Source organism: Triturus cristatus, chromosome 7 (assembly GCF_964204655.1).
Source record: "Triturus cristatus chromosome 7, aTriCri1.1, whole genome shotgun sequence".
NCBI classification, from domain to species: domain Eukaryota; kingdom Metazoa; phylum Chordata; class Amphibia; order Caudata; family Salamandridae; genus Triturus; species Triturus cristatus.
The window spans coordinates 1,247,755,525-1,247,771,959 of record NC_140590.1 but is presented as its reverse complement, the minus strand read 5'-3'; the positions used below and the strand labels follow the sequence as shown (position 1 = coordinate 1,247,771,959).

Sequence of the window (16,435 nt, the reverse complement as noted above, 5' to 3'; positions counted from 1 at the left end):
CTGACAACCATCAGTCCACTGGCTGGGTGTTGGTAAAGTAGTCACATACCGCTATATGTAGGGATCACTTTAGTGGGCCCCCTATCCAGTAGAGCCTTGGGAATTGGCGGGGGCATATATAAAATGTGAAGCAGCCCCAGTGGGATATCCAATTTCGACTCCACAGGTGAAATACATATAGGGTGAGTCAGAAATGCAAAGTAGTTCTGTATGGCACAGCTTTAAGCCCTTCCAAGGCTTTTCAGGGAATATAGGTAATTTGCCTTTCCTTTGCATTATGGAATGAGGACATCTGAAAACCACAACAATGTTCAGTTTTGAACCCATTATTTGGTACCCTAGGAATCCAATGGACGGAGACTCTGAGGGGTGTATACTTTAAGGGCACAGGAGTAAAAAGCTGCTCTGTGGGTAAAAAAGGAGGCAACTACCCTCATCTTGGTCCAATAGCTTAGAGCAGCAATAGAGAAGCCAATCCAAAGATTTTAAAGGCCAAATAAAGATCGCCTCTGACTGGGAGGATGGGGACGGAAGGTCCACTCATTCACAGGTGTATCAAGACAAGTCCCAAAATCTTACTAGGAACACAACTCCATTACAACCAGTGCTCCCTTTAAGGCTCATGCTGTGGCCTTCCTTCCCCTGCCCAGGGTTATTGGATCAATCTGTGATGACCTTGACAAACTCTCAGAAAAACAGCATCATCTCCCAATATTCCTCGTATCTTTCTGAGCGAATTCAACCTGTCCTTTGAGAATCATACACATTTAAAATTATTTATCCAATTTGTCTCTAAACACACAATACAACGCACCTATTCTCTATCCACTCATACTTACCAGAAAACAGGCCATTCTCATTCCTTAATCTTTCACCAACCATCAACCCACTTCCCTCAGATAATGACATCCTACACATCTCAATCACAACCCCCCTTCTTCAGTGTCTGCAAACAGACTCTCCATAAGCTGAGGAAAAGAATCTCCTAGAAAACAGACCACATCATGTGATCAGCTACACAACAATGTACTCTTCCACCTTTCCTTCTTTAACAGCATACAAGGACTGTTCTACAATAGACATTGGGCCCAATTTAGATCTCGGCAGACGGGTAACTTCGTCACAACGGTGACAAATTTACCATCCGCCAAATTATAACCCCCATTAAATCCTATTGGTTTTATATTTCTGCGTCCGGGATAACAGTTGCCGTTGTGACGGAGTAACCCGCCCCCCATGATTTAAATCAGGTCCAGTATCCTTTATATACGCTGACCCCAACTAACTCTTCTCTTCATCCTTGCATCTCTCCTAATATTCAGAGTATAAAACTAATATGCAAGCACATCTTACAAAAAGAGAAAAGTCCAAAATTAGTGAACACCTAGATGACTGCAAACTAATGCTTTTTTTTTTTTTGTCCTCATCTCACCTGATCAAGCGGCAGCGGATTTTATAGCCAACAAGTATAGATAGATCGGGGGGCCCAGTGGCTTACCGCGCTTGCTTTGGATCACCAGACCCATCCCTTCTGTTGTTTCTCAGGGATAGCAAACTAATGCTAACTTGGTTCACAACAAAGACATCCAAGTCCAACTATGTAATGGACCTCATCACCTCTCTATGGTCTCCCTCACAACAATTTTCTTCTTCTAGCCACGGGCTCCCTAGGGTCGAACTTAAGCCCTCTCCCATTCCTCCTCTACCGCTACAAAAAAGAAATATCATCTCTTCCTTTGCTTGATTTTTATTATCATCTCTATACAAAAATATTTTATTTCCAGCTGCCACTTCCACTCTTCAATCCAGACTCTTCAATTATTTGTCATTAGACATCTCTTCCATCTCTCATGTTCAACTCTTTCAACATTGAAAGGGTTCAATGTAAGAACAGTGCGACAGAAATAGAAGCTGTAAATATGATTCTGGTAATTGGACCTTTGGAGATAAAATTGTGTTTATAAGCAAAATACAAATGAATTTTGTCATATTGAAATTGTAGGGGGTGTTATATAATATATTGAACATGTTTGCAAGTCTTGCTTTGAAATACACATACTTCTAAATCAACAGGCCTAAAATTAAATACTTCTTGAGAAGCTGAATTTATTTTCTGCTACTACACCCCCAAAAAATGAATACAAAAAATATTTATATAGACCTATGTTTGATAATAGGGAAAGGACATTTTTCTTTCAATAAACCTGAAAAAATAACCAATAATCATAATATTTGTTCACATATCTTTCTATAATATTATGGAACACCACACCATTGTTTCACTCTCAGCTTAAACAAATACTCTTATCTTATACAGGGTGCCTACACTAATATTTTGTTAACATCCATCTGGGAAGAAACCCTTTCCACCCGCCTAGCCCAGCTGGACCAGCAATTGGATTGCTTCTCCTCTTATATTAAAAAAGTAATTAACTACAAACTGCTATATCTCCTTGTACTCATATCTACCAATGTTCTTTTCTAAATAGGGGCTTATTTACACGTTCTCCTTTTTCTTTTTTTACTGAAGATCAGTGTTCTGAAAACTTCTCACATGCTACCATAGAAATCATCTACTTTCCTGCCACCTTGCCACCTACTCATCTTCTAAATTGAATACTATTTGCCCCAGAACTCTTAACACATCACTATCTCCCAAAAATCTCTCTTCAAAACCACTATGCACATGGACTTGTTTATAACCATTGCAACTACATATGCCAGATAACAGGCATATAACATCTGCACAATCCATCCTTACGCGTCCTACGACACTGCCAAAACCAACTCTCTGCATTTGTCTTGCCCAAACTAGATTACTGCAACAGCCTACTAGTTGATATTACCCTTCCCTCATTCATACATTTAGGCAAAGTACTTAACTTTACATAACTTCCCCAGACACTGCCCAACCTTTCGATATCCACATCAAATTGGATGGTTGTTAGAAAAAAACAAAGCATTATACATAATGCCAACCTTTGCATTTATAGCCATTACTGCTCTATCACCTACTTATACTAAACAATGACTAGATACTCGCCACCATACAGCCTCAGATCTCCAACCCTAAATCTACTGATCTTGGTGCATCTCCATGTGCCGAGTCACGATTTTACACTTTTAATCCACTTGGACCTCATTAATCATCAATGAAACCCTCTCCCATATGAGCTTTGCTCAATCAACTCTTTCTCTGATTTTAAAATTGAACTCACTCAACTTTGAGATTATGGGCAACTAATGGCTTCTATCGCAACTTGTATAACCCTGTCTCCCCTCATCCCTACACAATGTGGGATACTCTGCGACACATTTATCAAATGTCCACGCAGCGCACTGCAGCAAGCCACCTTGCTGTGCTGTGTGGCAAGGACAGGAATGCGTTGCATATAACATTATACAGCACATTCCAGTCCTTTACATGTGCTCGCACACAATGTGCGGCTTAGCGCCGACACACACTCCCTCGCGCCATGCTGCAAAGGCGCCTGCGTTTTAAGCAGGATTGTTTTTGTGCAGGAAGAGACACTTTCCAGCACAAAATCAATCCTCTGAGCCATTTTCCTTTTTTATGTGTGCAGCAAAACGCAGCACACATAGAAAGAGAAAAAAAACAAGGATAAATAAAGATATTTCTCCTCATTACGCCTCACCTGGGAGGCGTAGCATTTTGATGCATTCCCAGATCTACCAGTAATGGTAAATATGGAAATGCACCAGAATCCATGGGTAGATGCGTGGCAACACCCACGTCCACTGTGGAGTACTTCCCTGGGGCAGAGTAATGCAACGCATCAATTTGCGCTGCGTTACTCTAAATTTATCAAGCCATGCAAGGCCACACAAGGTGGCCTTGCGTGGCTTGATTGATCTAACTTAGGTTTGGCATCGCCCTTGCACCCACTTGCATGGCGCAAGAACGATGCCAAACCTTGATAAATCTTGCCCTCCGTATGTTTCATTGGCCACACCCCCTTTGACGGCCTTTGGATGCACTGAAGAACTGGAGTCTATAGCTTCAATGCTTCAAGTACCTGACAGGAGTTTACATGGTGCGAGTCTCTGTACGGCAATGTAGGGCAACAACAGGAGCCTGGCGCGCAATGCATAACAGGAATATTTCTCCGCGTATCCCTGTCCTGGCCACACATTCCCGATGGCCTTTGGATGCACGGAAGAGCTGGAGTCTCAAGCGAATGGATCATGGGTGGATCCAAGACACCATATGCAGATGTCACGCAGATCTGTCAAATACTTCTCTTTATGGCATCTGTGAAATGGAATTAAGATCCCAAAACTTTAGGAGGAGACATTTTACACTGTAGACAGCTGAGTATTTTCATCAGTGAAGTACACAGAGAGCTCCATACCCATATTGATGAGGTGGAGAAACAACTGAACTGATGCCAGAATGTAATATGTTGGCTTCCTGTCTCTGTGTTATTATTTCTGTGGATTTCAGTGTTGTTTCCCCATTTTATAACTTTTGATGATCAGTGTTTAATGCACAGCCCTCACACAGAAAAATACACAAAAGGTTTTTTGGGGGGTATATGATCCCCAGTCCACAAGAATGTATCCTGTGGTTCTATTGGCATATCAGTTCACACCAAATATGAATTTGAATTGGGATTTATAAAGCTCACCACCTCCTGAAAGTGTTTAGCGGCTAATAATGACTTGAGTAGCAGAGAACAAAAAAAATAATGATTATGAGAATAAAAGGGTTTTAAGAGATTTTCAGAAGGGAAGGTAAGTTGTCATGCTTTGAGGTTTGTGGGGTAAATTGTTCCACATTTGTGGGGCTTGTACCAAAAACACCATATTCCCAAGATAGGTTCTCTGAAACTGGGAAATGAGAAGGAGGACTGAAGAGTCAGATCAAAGTCTTCTTGTCTCGATAAATCTCCTAGGAATAAATTTAGGGGACTTCCATAAAGGAAGTGATGGTCTGTGCAACACACGTAAAAAAGGGTATGTTTCCAAATAGGTAACCAATGTAGTTAGTCGAGAATGGTCTTGGCATCACTAACGCAAGATGTGCCAATTGTCAGACAGGCTGCCTTTTTTTCCAGAGTTTTATATAGCGTTAACTTGACCCGAAGGTATTAGAGCACCAGTTGCATTACAGACCGATGCATTCATTTTTTGTTTGTTAGACACAGGGAGATTAAGTGACCTTCTCAGAATCACAGGATGTTGAGCGTCCCTTGCAGAGACTCGAACCCAGTTCCCCAGCTTCGAGGTGGACAGCTCTAGCCGTTTGGCTACATCCTCTCCCCTCAGAAGAAAAACAAAGGTTTAAATCTTTGGTGGCAAATGTATAGCTTTGAAATGTCTTTATAGCCTGTTTTCAAAGCAGCACCGCAAGAGTGTCTCTAAGCGCGCTCAGCGAGCCCCATCATTTCCTTCAAGCCTTCAAATTATCATAGCAGGGTGCAGATATCAGGTGGGTTTTAATATGCGTGAGCTTCGTTGGGATCAGATTATTTACAGCCTTTGTTAGAGTTGCACAATATAATTTGTAGTTGATGATATGATCAGGGGTAGTAAACATATTACAGGCTGAACATTTGAAGTTTTGACCCTATGGAGTCAGGGAAGATTTTTTCCAGTCTCGAATGAAATGTTCTCGATAAGAATTAAATCACATCAAATTATTTGTACCCTGCTTTCAGAAACACCGGCAACCTCAATCAATGATCATGCCCCCTACTTCTAGTCTGCGTAATTCGCACACCTAAGTTTAAGTAATGTTTCTACTCTGTGAATTATCAAATCTGATTTTTTTTAGCCAATATTCTGTAGGTTCCTTGCTTGGCAGTCTAGCCTTAAAAAAAAAAAAAAAACAGCAGGCAAAGTGATGTTGATTTGAATTTCAGTGTGATATTGTTTTTGGTGTATGAAAAATCCTGTCCTATTCTTTCGCTCCTGTCCTACGCATATGGTGCCAACACAATTTCCACTGGTGCTTCCCTTCTACTGTGCAGTGATTGACAAAATAATTGGATATCTGGCATTCCTCCTGTATATGTAGATCGTGTAACCATATTGGGGTCCTACATATCCTCCTTCGTCAATCTTCAATAAATGACACGTGGTGCCACTAGGTCAGATCATTCCAAATGACTGGATTCTCTGCAATTAACCCATATGTTTTCAAACTCCAGGGGGCACCCCCTACTCTTGCAGACCATTCGTTCCGTCAACATACTACAATCTACATTTCTCTGCTATGCATTAACCGTCTGGACAGATGGACTTCCCGACTATCTCACCTCCTTGCCACATCCTTTCTCACCACCTTCCCTCCTATGCCATAGAACACTCTTTCATACTTCAAGGTTGTGGATTCACCCCATATGCCCCCTAGTGCGATGCTAGGGTCACAAGAATTACCCAATCCTGCCGCTGATTGTTGCGGAACCACCTACTGGAATAGTCCTATTAGAGGTCATTGCCAGATTACCTGAAAGAAGGAACCCTCTGGGCGTGGTGATCCCAGGGGCTCTGCAGAACCTCAGTAATTGTGTTATACAGCAGAGCAGCCGTGGAACACCTTCAGTTGACCTAATATAAACCTGGCTCGGATAGCCACGATTCAAGAGTATCCACACACCTCATCCCTGACAATATAATTCGTTCCAACTAAGCCTCTCCCATTTTATTTATGCTACTAATAAGCAGCTTGTAGGTTAGGGACACCACCTCTCTCGACAATGGGTGGAGAGTTCTCTATTTTCTAAGGAGGTGCTCACGTGCATCTCTTAGTACTTTGGTTTATGCCAGTGCAGTCTGAGGTGCGGGTATCAAAGCTGCTGTGTATCAGCAAATCCATAATCATCCTCAAGGCTCTCAAAAGTCTTCATCTCATCAGACCACCCTAGGTTCCCCAGTTTTGAGATTCACATCTTATCCCTTTTCTTAAATCCAATCATACCAGGATCCTCGTATAAAACCATGTTGTTCGACAGTGAGACCTCACGTGTAAGAAACCCTTCCCAGCCTATTGATGAGAGCGCTGTCTCCAAGCAGTCAGTAATGCCCCTGTAGGCTCAGCAGATACTGTGCTTTGTTGTCACCCTCCAGCCCTTTCATATAACCCCTACTACCCAAGCCGGACCGGTCTACATTGACAGGCTGTTCCCTTGGGAGGGGAGGGTGGAGGTAATACCAGCACCGTGAATTCTGGGTCCAAGGACTTGTATGACAATGGTGCTGCAGGTTAGGATTGGGGTGCAGTGGCTTTGTGGGCCCACCTGTCAGCTATGGGTCACCGTGGCAGAGTGGGCTACTGCAAACAATGTAGTGAGGCCATTGTAGGGAGTAGCCTTAAGGATGGCATCAAGAAGTTTACAGACTGCAACAAACAACCTCAAATGCCCTCTTTGCCTGCTTGACTGAGGCTCCTCCTCTTTTGTCAGGAAAGAGTTGACTGGGAGGTGGCTAGGGCATATGTGAGTGGTGCTGTAGACAGCAAAGAGGTAAAGATGAGAGTGGATAAAACACAGAGGTAACTGAAAGAGAAAGAAGGGTGTAGAGAAGAGAGTCAGAGTGCTAGATGTAAAATGTGCAGGAAAAAGAGAAAGGTGCCAGGAAGAAGGGAAGGGGTCTTAAGGAATATGGTCGCACAGGGAAAATGCTGAAGAATAAAATAATAATTTAGACTAGTCTAAAAGAAACATATCCTATATCTTGCACAAAACTGGTTGCGAGGGCACCACCAAAGCCCTGAAGGGAGAACTGTAAGAAACATACGGGCAGATTGTTAGAGGACAAGATGTATGTTAAAGGGCTTAGTTTGTACCGGTGGTTATAGGCGGTGGAAAGCGCTCTCACTTTAGGGGACTACGATTCCTTTTTCATTAATAGCTTTTGACCCAGAACAAGAGAGCGAAAGGAAGAAAAGAGAGAATGAGGAAGACGAAGAAGAGAAAAATAGGAAAATAGTGACAAAAAGAGGAAGGAGGGATGAAAAAGAACTTGCAAGAGTGAGATAAGAGACAGAAAGTGTAGAATGTTGGAAGAATGAGGCATAAGGTGTAATCCATTTCTATAAGAGTGTGTTGCCTTACAAGTTACGCGAGGTGTGACTTCGAATCAGCCTTTCGCTCCTACCCTACTCCACTGTCACCCACAGAAGGTGGAAGCTTCAGCTTGGCATGTACCAAGGGATTTTTCCATTTTCTTTAAAGAGCTCTAAACTCCACCTCTGGCATGAAACACATTTCCTAAGGGGTGTCTTTGTTTCAGCGTGCAAAATGTTAATTGAGAATACATCAAGCGCGGCTCAGTAGGACTAGGGTTTCGAATTTTTAGAAACCCATCTCTCAAGAGTGAAAGGAGCACACCCCAAATCAAAAAAGTAACTTGGTTCTCATATTGTCTGTATTCCATCTCTGGTGGATGCTAAATGTGTTTTAGTAACTTTTGATCATTCTGAGCCAGATATTTTGTGGGGTAAGATCAGAAAATGATGCAGTTGATGATGAATTACGTCGCAAATCCATATTTATGTAGAAAACACAGCAGAATCAGAATGGCATAATACCAATGGTCCTGCTTGGAGGGAATCAACACCAGAGCCATCTGTCAGTGTAGATGGGTTGCACAGTCTTGCTTCTCAATTCACACAGAACCTTGAACATCAGGGCTATCAGTCCATGTGCAGAGTTTGTACAGACTGGGAATTGAGCAGCAGAGATTCAAGTTACACTGACAGGGCTGGCTCTGGGCATAGGCGAGCTGGGTCCAGGCCCATACCTGGGCGCCAAATATTCTGAGGGGCACAGCAGGGAGCGGCCTCTCAAGCAAACAGCAGTATGTCCATCCCACTTGGTCCCAACAGGGTTCCGTTAAAGACGTTGTAATCATTCTTTAATGTACCTGAGCATCCCATCAACCCCCTGCCCTCCTCCCATCTTCCTCACACCTTCTGCTGTCACACCGCAACGACCCCCCCCCCCCCCCTCCCCACAACAAACACTAAATATTATTTCCGCCGAGGGCGCTGTCCCGGTCAATCAGATTAAGGGACGGTCCTGACTGAGCCAGTAGGTAACTAGAACCCATCAGATTACACAATCAGGCCTCAGGAGAGCTATCCATCAAGGTACATTGATCCTGTTAACATCAGAGCGATCTTGGGGTCAGCTTGCACATGTTCGAACCCATGACAACTAGGGCTATTTATCACTGTGGAGATATTTTCATAGCGACACAGGCCACAAGTCAGGCGGAGCCTATGCTCGCCAGCGCTATCTAGACTTGTTGACAGCTTGCAAATGCTCGAATCCCAAAAAAACAGAGCTGTTGATCAGTGTAGATAGATTTGCAGCGGCGCGGGCCGCCAGTCGCACAGAGCCTATGCACACCAGAAATATCTAGTCTTGTTGACAGCTTGCACATGCTCAAACCAAGAAAACCAGAGCTATTTATCCAGGGGCGTTGCTCCAGAGAGGGGGTGTTAAATCCCCTCAAAAAATGTATTCTGTAGTAGATAGTTGGGTTCAAGTGATTTCAGTCAGATAATGTAAAGCGCTGGTCAGATTTCACCTGGGATTTTTTACATGCCCACACTGGCAAAAACACACACTCTCTCCCGGCTATACTTTGAAGGCCTTCAACAATGTTGATTCGTTTGAACATTTTTGAGTTTTAAGTACCCCTAACAGTCCACACTCCTCTCTTTGCACTACCCCTTAAGCACCTTTCATGTCCTGCTTCTCATATAATTTATTTTAACAAGATGTCCCAGAGTGACTGTTGGGAAATCTGAAGCTCACCACCACCCCCTATCCCCCTGTATTTATCCGTGTGTAGATAGGTTTGCAGAGGCAAGTCAGATGAAGCCTATGCTCGCCAGCGCTATCTAGTCTTGTTCACAGCTTGGCCGTGCTCGATTCCAAGAAAACCAGGGCTGTTTATAAGAACATAGACAGGTTTGTGGAGGCGCGATCCGCAAATCACACCAGAGCTATCTACTTTCGTTGACAACTTGCACATGCTGAAACCCATGAAAACCAGAGCCATTTTATCAGTATGTAGAGAGTTCTGCAGAGACATGAGCTGCAAGTCTCACACAGCCTATGCACACCTGTGCCATCAAGGCCCGGTCCTAGAGGGTGGGCTGGGTGGCCAGGCCCACCCAAGGAAGATTCTGGCCCACCCAAGGCCATTCAGAAGTGGAAAACCAGGTGCGCATATCTGGGCCAGCTTTCCTGATGGCGCACAACCCCAAAGGCTGCTACAGCTCGAGTGTGACTCTCTGCAAGCCACAGAGTTAGCCGGTCCATTGTCATGGGCAGAATGACAATGGGCCGGCAGAGGAGTCACAGCATGGCGCATCTCCGCCCATCCCAGGCCTCAGGAGGTGACTTTGATTCCTGGGGAAGCTGCTGATACTTTTGAGAGGCACAATTAGCTAGTCTTAGGTGGGGACGTTGCCTTTAGTCCCTCGCAGCAGACCTCAACCTACAAAAGCTAGGTGGGGTGGAGAGTAGGGGAGGTAGGAGGGGCCTAGTGCCAGCATTCTTGGTTTACAAACTGTGCAGTGACATACCAGATTGAGATTGGAAGTTTCATTCCAATGAAATTCCATCCGTTTATAGATTGGGGAGGATGATGTACACATCTAAGAGTGATGGAACTTCAGAATTAAACACAAAGGACTGAAATAACTTTACATTTAAAGAATAATATGACCAAACATTGGTAAAAGGAAAATTCGATGTTGACAATGTTGCACTGAAAAAATTATTTCACTATCTATGTCGAGGCAAAAGGAGAGTTAAGACCAAAGGAGGGATAAAGAGAGACAGACAAAAGGAAATAAGAGACGGAGTGGGGAACAGAGCCAAACAGAGAGAGGCGGAAAGGAAAGAGGGAGAAATGATTCACAAGAGAAGAGAGGAAAAGAGGCTAGAGGGGAGGGAAATAACTATTTATAGGCACAATGAGGGAGTGAGAGAGGGAGAAAATAGAGAGAGGGAAACAGCCAAGGAAAAGATGACATGAGGACAGTCTAAGTGGTGAGAAGGGTAGAACAAGAGATTGGTAAAGGTAGGGTAGGAAACAAAAGTGGAGAGAAGGGCAATGGCAAAGGGAGAAAAAGAATAGCGAAGGATGACAAAGCAAAGGATGACAAAGCGAAGGATGGATGCAGAAGAGGATGTTAGAAGTTTCCTAGTCAGTAATAATAAGGAAAGGGTGAATCAAGGTCTCACACACACTTCTTAGTTCTGACGTTCCATCAGTCTACAGCTTGATTTAGAGGTTGCCGATACCTAGAGGAAGTGCCAAATCAGGAGTAGAACCCAAGGAAAGGCCAATATGATACTATCCCTCCAAGAAAGGGATAATATGGTAAAAGAAATGCCACCTGTGGATTCTCCACTGTATCTAACAATTCCTCCAGAAATAGGTGAATTTTCCTTTCACACTCAACAATAAAACATACTTTTGGTCTAATGTCTACTAAAGGTAGAACAAGGTCCCTCCATTTTCTTGAATAACCTTTGAAAGCATGCAGAACTGAAAGCACAAGGACAGGAATCTATTTAATGTCTACCAGTGGTGGCTCCTCCACTAAGGTGGAGAAGCATCGCCCCACTGCTATTTCAGCAGTGGAAAAATAAAAATAATGATAATGGGACGTTATCATTTTATTTTTATATGCATGAATAAGAGCCAGATCGGGGCTCGGCTCTGTGACCAGAGCAGAGTGAGGAATGGTTTGCACTCCTCTTTGGCCAGCCAAACCGTCATGCGCACTTAGGGCCTCATTACAATGTCGGCCAGAAACTACACTACCCGATTCCTTGTCGAATTCGGTTCCGCCCGACTTACAATCAGCGGTTCCGCCTGACCGATTACGATGCTTCCAAACACCGTTCGGAAGACCTCCCGTTGACTTCAATGGGAGCCTATGTTCCGACCGACAACACAGGCTCCTATGGGGAAAATGGGTGTCTGCGGAAAACCTTGCATCCTGTGGGAAGCACCCCATGGTGCCTGCCACACTGTGCATGGTTTTTAACGGGGGTACCTTGGGTTCCCCCTCGACCTCAAACCGGAGGACTCAGGATGAAGGGGGGCCTGCTAGGGGTCCCCAAAGTCATTTTCAGACAGCCTTTTTGTGTCAGACAGACCAATTCGGAAAGGCTGTTGGAGTCCGCCATCGTAATCGGTCGGGAGGAAATGCTGGCCATTGAGCTGCACGAATCAGCTATGACCGACTCAGATTCACCTAATGCCAGTCGGAACCGAATCGGAATTCTCCTTGTGATCGCAAGCATTGTAATCGGTCAGTCAGAATTGTTTCCGACCGAGTCGGGTGGATGGGTTCCGACACGATCTAGGGGAATCCGACTGTTGTCGGAGGCTTTCCGATCAACATCGTAATGAGGCCCTTAGCATGCTCTCCGAACATGCCCAGGCTCCCAGGTAGCCAGTCACAATGCTGCTCATGCAGTGTTGTGATTGGCTGTGAGAGTATGGGAGCTTGGGTGCTTACGGTGCTCTCCAGCAGATGAAGAAGATGAAGGAGAGGCGTGCAGAGGCGCAAAAGTAAGTTTTTTATTTTTTATTATCCTTTCCCACCCCCTTGCCCCACCACTGCCACTGATGTCTACAGAGAATGGTCTTCTGCAAATGTCAATGTCTAATAAAGCAGCTAGCTACTGACGGCAGCAACTCAGTTAATGGGACACAATAAAATACAACATTAGGTGTAGGACACAAACAAGTTTGAGGGCTAGAGGGACATGAGGGTTAATGACATGAGAAAGAAAAGGAGAATTTTCAAAACAGGAAAAGATCTGAAGTAAAACTCTTTGAGAGAGTGAGGAATAAGGGCATTGGAGGTAGAAAAAGAACAAACTATAGCTTTTATGTGGAAGACAGAGGAGTGAGAAAGAGGGGGAAATTATAGACTAAGAGAGAGGGATGGAAATAGTACTGGGGCAATGGAAATGGGGGAAATCAGGGTAACTAGGGAGAGAGAGAGAGACAGGAAATAAGAGATGGATAACGAGAGAGACGGAAAAACGGAAGGGGGAATGATACAGAGGGGATTGCAATAGATAGAGGGGTTTGTAGAATGAGAAGAAGACAGAAGGAGGGAGACAGAATGAAAAGTTGGTATGAAATATGGACAGACATACAGAAACAGAAAATCTAATAGATGTGGTCGGTGAGAACGTGAGAGTGCAGGTGAAGGGAGAGAGTAAAGAAAGGAGAGAGAGGGGTAAACACTAGCAGAATAATTTTTAAAAGCTGCAAAGAGATGTGTGGCAGCAGGAATGTTTCGGTTGCTGCACATGACCAGGTGCTGCAGTCAATCTGTATGCTACGTCACTCCCCTTCCACAAAGCCAGAAGCAAGCAGGGGAAGAGAAGTTGGTACCTCAATGGTTGGTGATTATGGTGTTAAAATGTCAAAAGATAATAATCCACATTTGTAAAACACGAACAATCACCCGTAAGGGTCTCTAGGCGCTGGGGGCCGTCGGGAAGATTAAGCAAGCTATTGCCCAGAGTCACATGGTGCTGGGCTAATCTGCCGCCGGGATCGAAAGGTGATCCCCAGGTTCCGGAGTCCGTCACCCTGGCCGCGGCGCCACACCTCTTTCCCTGAAGATGACAATTTCAGTTCCTAAAATATTATTAGATTTCTGCAATACTTTGTACCACTGCCCATTCATCTTCCTTGTTCATGGTCCTCCCTGATCAAGAATCCTAGAGCCGGGCCTGGTGCCATCTAGTCTTGTGTACAGCTTGCGCCTTGCGTGCACATGTTCGGACTCATAAAAACCAGAGCTATTTATCAGAGTGTAGTAGAGAGAGCTCTGCAGACACACGGGCCGCAAGCCACACAGAGAACGCGTACCACAGCCATCCCAGCGTGGACAGCTTGCACAGAGTACGTACACACAAGAGCCCTCAAGCAGCCGATAAAATGCGCAACGACGTAGTCCACACACTGGCCACAGAGCGCATGCGCGACTCACCGATGACAACGAGGCCCAGGAGTGGCAGGAGGCTTCGCATCTTCCTGGAACCGGCACACACTACCAGGGCCAAATCTAGAGCAGAAACCATTTATACGCACCACGTCGATGCCAGCGCCGCCCCGGGCACACTTAATATTCACACACCCATCCCGTACCGTGGGCGAGGGCTCTCCGCGCCCTCTGAACAGCCCTATAAACATTTACAACCTGTATTGGTGATACAGAAAATGTTGCAAAATAGGTGCATTTTTTAATTGGAATCGTCGCACCCCCAAAGGCAAAATATGTTGCGAAAGGGGAGTGAGCAGGCGCACTAGGCTGATACATTACAGGACGGGCCGGCCCAGAAACGACAGGAAGATTGCCCAATGTCTGCATGAAAGGATGACATCCTAAAATTGCCGCCAAGTGGCTTGACTAGGGCACGAGTCGGTCGCATTTGGGACAGAACACCAAGAACTCCCAAACACAGCTGGTCTTCCAAAGCAGTAACTTTTTGAGGGTGCCTTCACTTCCTCAGTGGGCTAAATAACTCTTCGGTCCTCAAACCAAGCGTAAAAGAGATGACATTATTCACGCAAAAGCCTTAGAACTGACCCTCTTGCAGGAGGCTTCATGTTAGAGATAAGTGGGCAACTTTTGGGAGAACGCATAGCTTGCCAGGCTCTGTCAGTAGCTCGCATGGGTACGGGTCGACGTTTGGACGTTTACAAACATATACAATATTCGGAAATTGAACCACAACAGTGCAACATATAGTGCCATCTAGCGAAATTAGCCGTGCTTGCAGCCTCATCACTAATAAGATTGCTTTGTGTTTTTTTTTTTTTTATAAATCTTTAAATAAATTATGTTGCAGCACGAGTTCGAGTCCATGGGGAAGATGACCCCCTCTGCCCCACTTCTGAGGGTCCTAATACCAGTGCCATCATCCCAACATCTTGTAAGGCAAACCGATTCCCAAAAAGCAACCAGAGGCAGGTCACGTTGCTGTGTGCGCTGTGCCAAAATGCACACTTCCCACAGCAGCTTGGTAGTAGTCGACATCCAGCAAGAACTATACCTGAAACTGGGACTGAATGTCCACGAGGCTGTCTTACAGCATTACTTCACAGGCATGATGCTACAGCGACTTCCACGCAAGCACCTGTGGCAACCAAGTAGTTGGCCTCAGAGACCGACTGCAATACATGTATGGTTCAATTTACTTATTCTCTAATGCTCTGGGCCAAATGAGCTTCAAGGCCAATATCTTCTGACCCTATCAGTATCCAGCCAGTCAGGGCCACTTTCTGGTCATACCCATCCATCAGCTTTGGCTAGCCTGAAAGTTTTTTGTCACTTGATTCGTGTATTATGCTATCAGTTTCAAAAGAATAATTGCTGAGTGCACCACATCCTGTTTTTAGGTGATTGAAAAGGTCCTTCCCACCAGTCTCCATGGTGAGTGGGCCACACACTGATACATTTCTCTTTGGGTAGATGAATTAGAGACAGGACAGTAGAATTTCCTCATGAGATTCAAAGGGAGAGCACTATCACGCGTTTAGGAGTCTTACTGAATCTTTCCAACTATGTACAGGTTTGTAGGTGGTATGCTTTGAGAAGTTGTGGTCACACCAGCTGGCTCCCACATCTGTCTCAGCGATGAAGAGATAAAGTTGGATCCCCTGTTGGAAATCATTGTCATAGGAAATCTAACCCTTAGAAAATATCTCTAGGGATACACTAGCTACCACGTTTGCAGTCGTTCTCGCCAGAGGCACTACCTCCGGAGGCCTGGTGGCACTGTTTAATTTGAAAAAGAATAAGGAAGTGGCCCCAAAGCTTTCCTCAGAATCCTGTCGCCGGCAGTGCTGAATTCAAAGGCTGCTTAGTCTTGATTGAACCTCATTCCTCTTTCATCCCTACACTTTCTGACTCTTCATCTCACTCTTGCAGTATCTTTTTCATCCTGCTTTCTTCCTTTGTCACTGGTTTCCTGTCTTTCTCTTTCCTCTTTTTCTGCCTTTCCCTCTCTTGTTCTGGGTCAAAATCTGTTGATGTAAAATAAGTGCCAGTGCCCAAAAACGAGGGCCGATGGACCCACCTGCTACCCCCAGCTCAAATTAAACACTGCCTAGTGGCATGATTTACCCACAACCAAAATATACTTTTTGCCTGGAGCCACGTTTGTGGTGGGGGGAATCAAATGGACTTCCAATGTTGATTCCTCACCCGCTCAAATGAAACACCTACAGCAAAATTATGCCTTGGTCTTACATTTTGACTTACCACCCAGTTGGCAAGTGGTATATGTTCTACAGGACCTCTCTGTATCCCTGCACATCACTAGCCAGTAAAACAGAGGGTCCAACATAAATTGGCTCTTTCTAATGCCCACATATCCTGCTAATGACACTTTGAGAGCCACCCACAACA

At 44.7% G+C, this 16,435-nt stretch overlaps 1 protein-coding gene across 1 annotated transcript in view; it reads right to left on the bottom strand.

The window, feature by feature from the left end:
* LOC146811718 (serine protease 53-like) overlaps positions 1-14,102 on the bottom strand; it is a 138,860-nt gene extending 124,758 nt beyond the window's left edge. Inside the window, exon 1 of the mRNA XM_085618717.1 lies at positions 14,012-14,102. Within this exon, the coding sequence (XP_085474843.1) occupies positions 14,012-14,102 (91 nt within the window). The remainder of the gene's footprint in view (positions 1-14,011) is intronic.
* Between the last annotated feature and the right edge of the window lie 2,333 nt (positions 14,103-16,435).